This window comes from Gossypium raimondii, chromosome 9 (assembly GCF_025698545.1).
Source record: "Gossypium raimondii isolate GPD5lz chromosome 9, ASM2569854v1, whole genome shotgun sequence".
Lineage (NCBI taxonomy): Eukaryota > Viridiplantae > Streptophyta > Magnoliopsida > Malvales > Malvaceae > Gossypium > Gossypium raimondii.
This window is the reverse complement of record NC_068573.1, coordinates 3912665-3915427: the sequence shown is the minus strand read 5'-3', so window position 1 is coordinate 3915427 and position 2763 is coordinate 3912665. Positions and strand designations below refer to the sequence as shown.

At 29.2% G+C, this 2763-nt stretch overlaps 1 protein-coding gene across 1 annotated transcript; it reads left to right on the top strand.

Annotated features, from left to right (window-relative positions):
• Window positions 1-1258: 1258 nt before the first annotated feature.
• On the top strand, window positions 1259-2301 carry LOC105798188 (gibberellin-regulated protein 4). The gene is made up of 4 exons (XM_012628164.2): window positions 1259-1441; window positions 1543-1584; window positions 1699-1732; window positions 1882-2301. The coding sequence occupies exons 1-4, from the start codon at window positions 1379-1381 to the stop codon at window positions 2061-2063; spliced, it is 321 nt and encodes a 106-aa protein (XP_012483618.1). The 5' UTR covers window positions 1259-1378; the 3' UTR covers window positions 2064-2301.
• Window positions 2302-2763: the final 462 nt, after the last annotated feature.

Genomic DNA, 2763 nt, shown 5'->3' with positions numbered 1-2763 from the left:
CGCCAGCAAGAGTGTTAGGTTTTAACAATTAACTGTTAAATTTAACGGTTAAAAAGCTTAAGTGATTGATGCAAAATGTTCAAAAGGGTTTAATTGGTTTTTGAAAATACTTTAAGGGATTTTATACCATTAGGCCTAATTAGAAAAATTTTATAAATAAATAAACATTATTTTAATTAAAATTATTATATAAAAATCAATCAAGATAAAAAAAATGGAACAATGATTAATTAATGAAGTAAAATATCTATGTTTTGATTTAAAATTTAGTTAATAAATAAACTTTAAGGAATTTGGATATTTTCCTATTATAGAATAAGCTTTTTTCACTTTTTTTGTCAATGCGTATTCCATAAATTCCGGTACTTGATTATAGGAAATTCATTCTTATGCCTTCACAAAAATTCAACATTTTTTTGTCAATTTCCTTTGTTCGAGGATGTGAGTTCGAGTGTGTTAAAGCACATTATCTTCCTATTTATGGGATAGGGAGGGACTATAGGTAATTCTAAGCATCATGTCAAAAAAAACAATTTTTTATTTTCATATTCTATCTTGAAAAATAGAACAAAAGAAAAGAAGATGTGAAAATTATAAGACAAGGACATGTAAAAGTTTATTAATTTTATTATTCAATTAGTATTTCTATCTATAATAAAAGTGAATTTTGACAGTCCAACGAGAATTGACAAAATAATTCCGTAAATTTATGACTTTTTATATAAAAGGAATTCATCCATTATCCACACATGGTGTGGGACACGCCATTATCAATAATTTCACTTCATTAGAATTATATGTGAGGTGATAAAAGTTTTTTAAAAAATATTAAACACCATAATTTTACATAACCATAGAAAAGAAATTTAAATACAATAACATGTGAAAATTTTTACAATACAAATAAAATACATTTACAACTAAAGGATAGAATTAAATCAATACAAAATATTGTAGACAACGAACTTATGACATGTGGATATCATAGAATCAAAGAATCACGTACCGTATTTACTCATGGTACTCAAGTTCATAACATCTCAACAACTTATCATTAGCTAGTATAAAAGGAAATTTTGAATCTAAGTAAAAAATGATTATTTTATATACTAGAAAAATACAATTTAATCCTTAATGGAAAGGTGTCATCCAAATCATGGAAAAACACATAATTGTAATGTGTATGAGCAAAGTACATAATAAAATTTCCCTTCCCCAAAAAATCTCAAACTTTCACTATATATACCCCATACCATATCAAGCTTCTTCATCCAAGCCCCCTTCTTCCATCTTCACTCCACATTTCACACTCTTTTTCAACTTTCTCTTCTTCTCTTTGTTTTAAAGAGGGGCTGGAGTTTTAGCCAAAGAAAACTCCATGGCTAAACTTGTTGCTGCTTTCTTCTTGGCTCTCATTGCCATCTCCATGGTTCAAACTTTGGTGGGTACCTTTCCTTTTTTTTTTTTTTGGTTCACTTTACATGGAAAAATTGAAAGAAAAGTTGCACAAAGCTGATATATTTGGTTTTATCTTCAATGTAGGTTATGGCATCACATGGACATGGTGGTCACCATTATGATAACGTAAATACTAAAGCCTTGAAAAATGTCTTTTTTTGAAGGAAGAAACTAAAAAGTTGTTTTTTTTTTCACACATTACTGATTTGTTTGTTTCTCGGGAAAATTTTCCACTTGCAGAAACGTTATGGACCTGGAAGTCTCAAGCCTTACCGTAAGTTTAATCATAAATTTCTGACTTTTGATTTTTCCTTACTAAAAAGATCTGATCTGAAACCATTGAAGAATGGTGAAAAGATTTTGTTGGAACCAACAACATATATTGAACCTTTTTTTTTTCTTTTGATTGAATGAAATGACCAGAATGTCCATCTCAGTGCACAAGGAGGTGTAGCCAGACACAGTACCATAAACCATGCATGTTCTTCTGTCAGAAATGTTGCAGGACATGCCTTTGTGTTCCTCCAGGGTATTATGGGAACAAACAAGTTTGCCCTTGCTACAACAACTGGAAAACCAAGGAAGGAGGCCCCAAATGCCCTTAAATTACTCAAAAGAAGACCCTTTTTTTTTTACATTATTATCCCTATAAATTTCCTATTTGAAATTCAAGTCATTTAAGCATAAGGTTGCACTGTAATACTAACTATATATTTTATGTTGTTAGTTGTTACTAGTGGTTTAAGTGTTTTGTTTTTTTGTACCAAATTGTCACTCCATTAAAATGAGAGTGGCTAAACTTTGTTCTATTTTATTAATGAAGATGGTGTTGTTTAATTACAACCTCTGGACCCATTTTTGGAAAATGGCAAATCTTAGATCTCAAAATGAAAAAAAATAAAATAAAAAAGAGAACAATGTAAACACATTCAAACTGACCCCAACAATGGTGGGTGTGGGAAACTGGCGTTGGCAGGCTTTCAATTATGGCTCTCTTTTTACAGCTTTGAATTTAAGACCAATTTGAAAACATCTTTGAATGAGATTAAAAGCACAAGGTTTTTTCCTCTTTTCCCAATTCTCTGCCTAACATTTTTGCATGAATTATGGTTTTGTGCGGAGTAACTGATTGAGTGTAATTTTTATGAAGGATATATTTTGATTTAATGTGTAATTATATAAATGAATTTTAATTTGATGTAATTATACATGTGAAATTCTAATTATTGTTCAAATGTATATTTGAAACTTTAATTTTGATTTAATTAAGCACATCTAAAGAAATAAATACATCAATTTATTTTA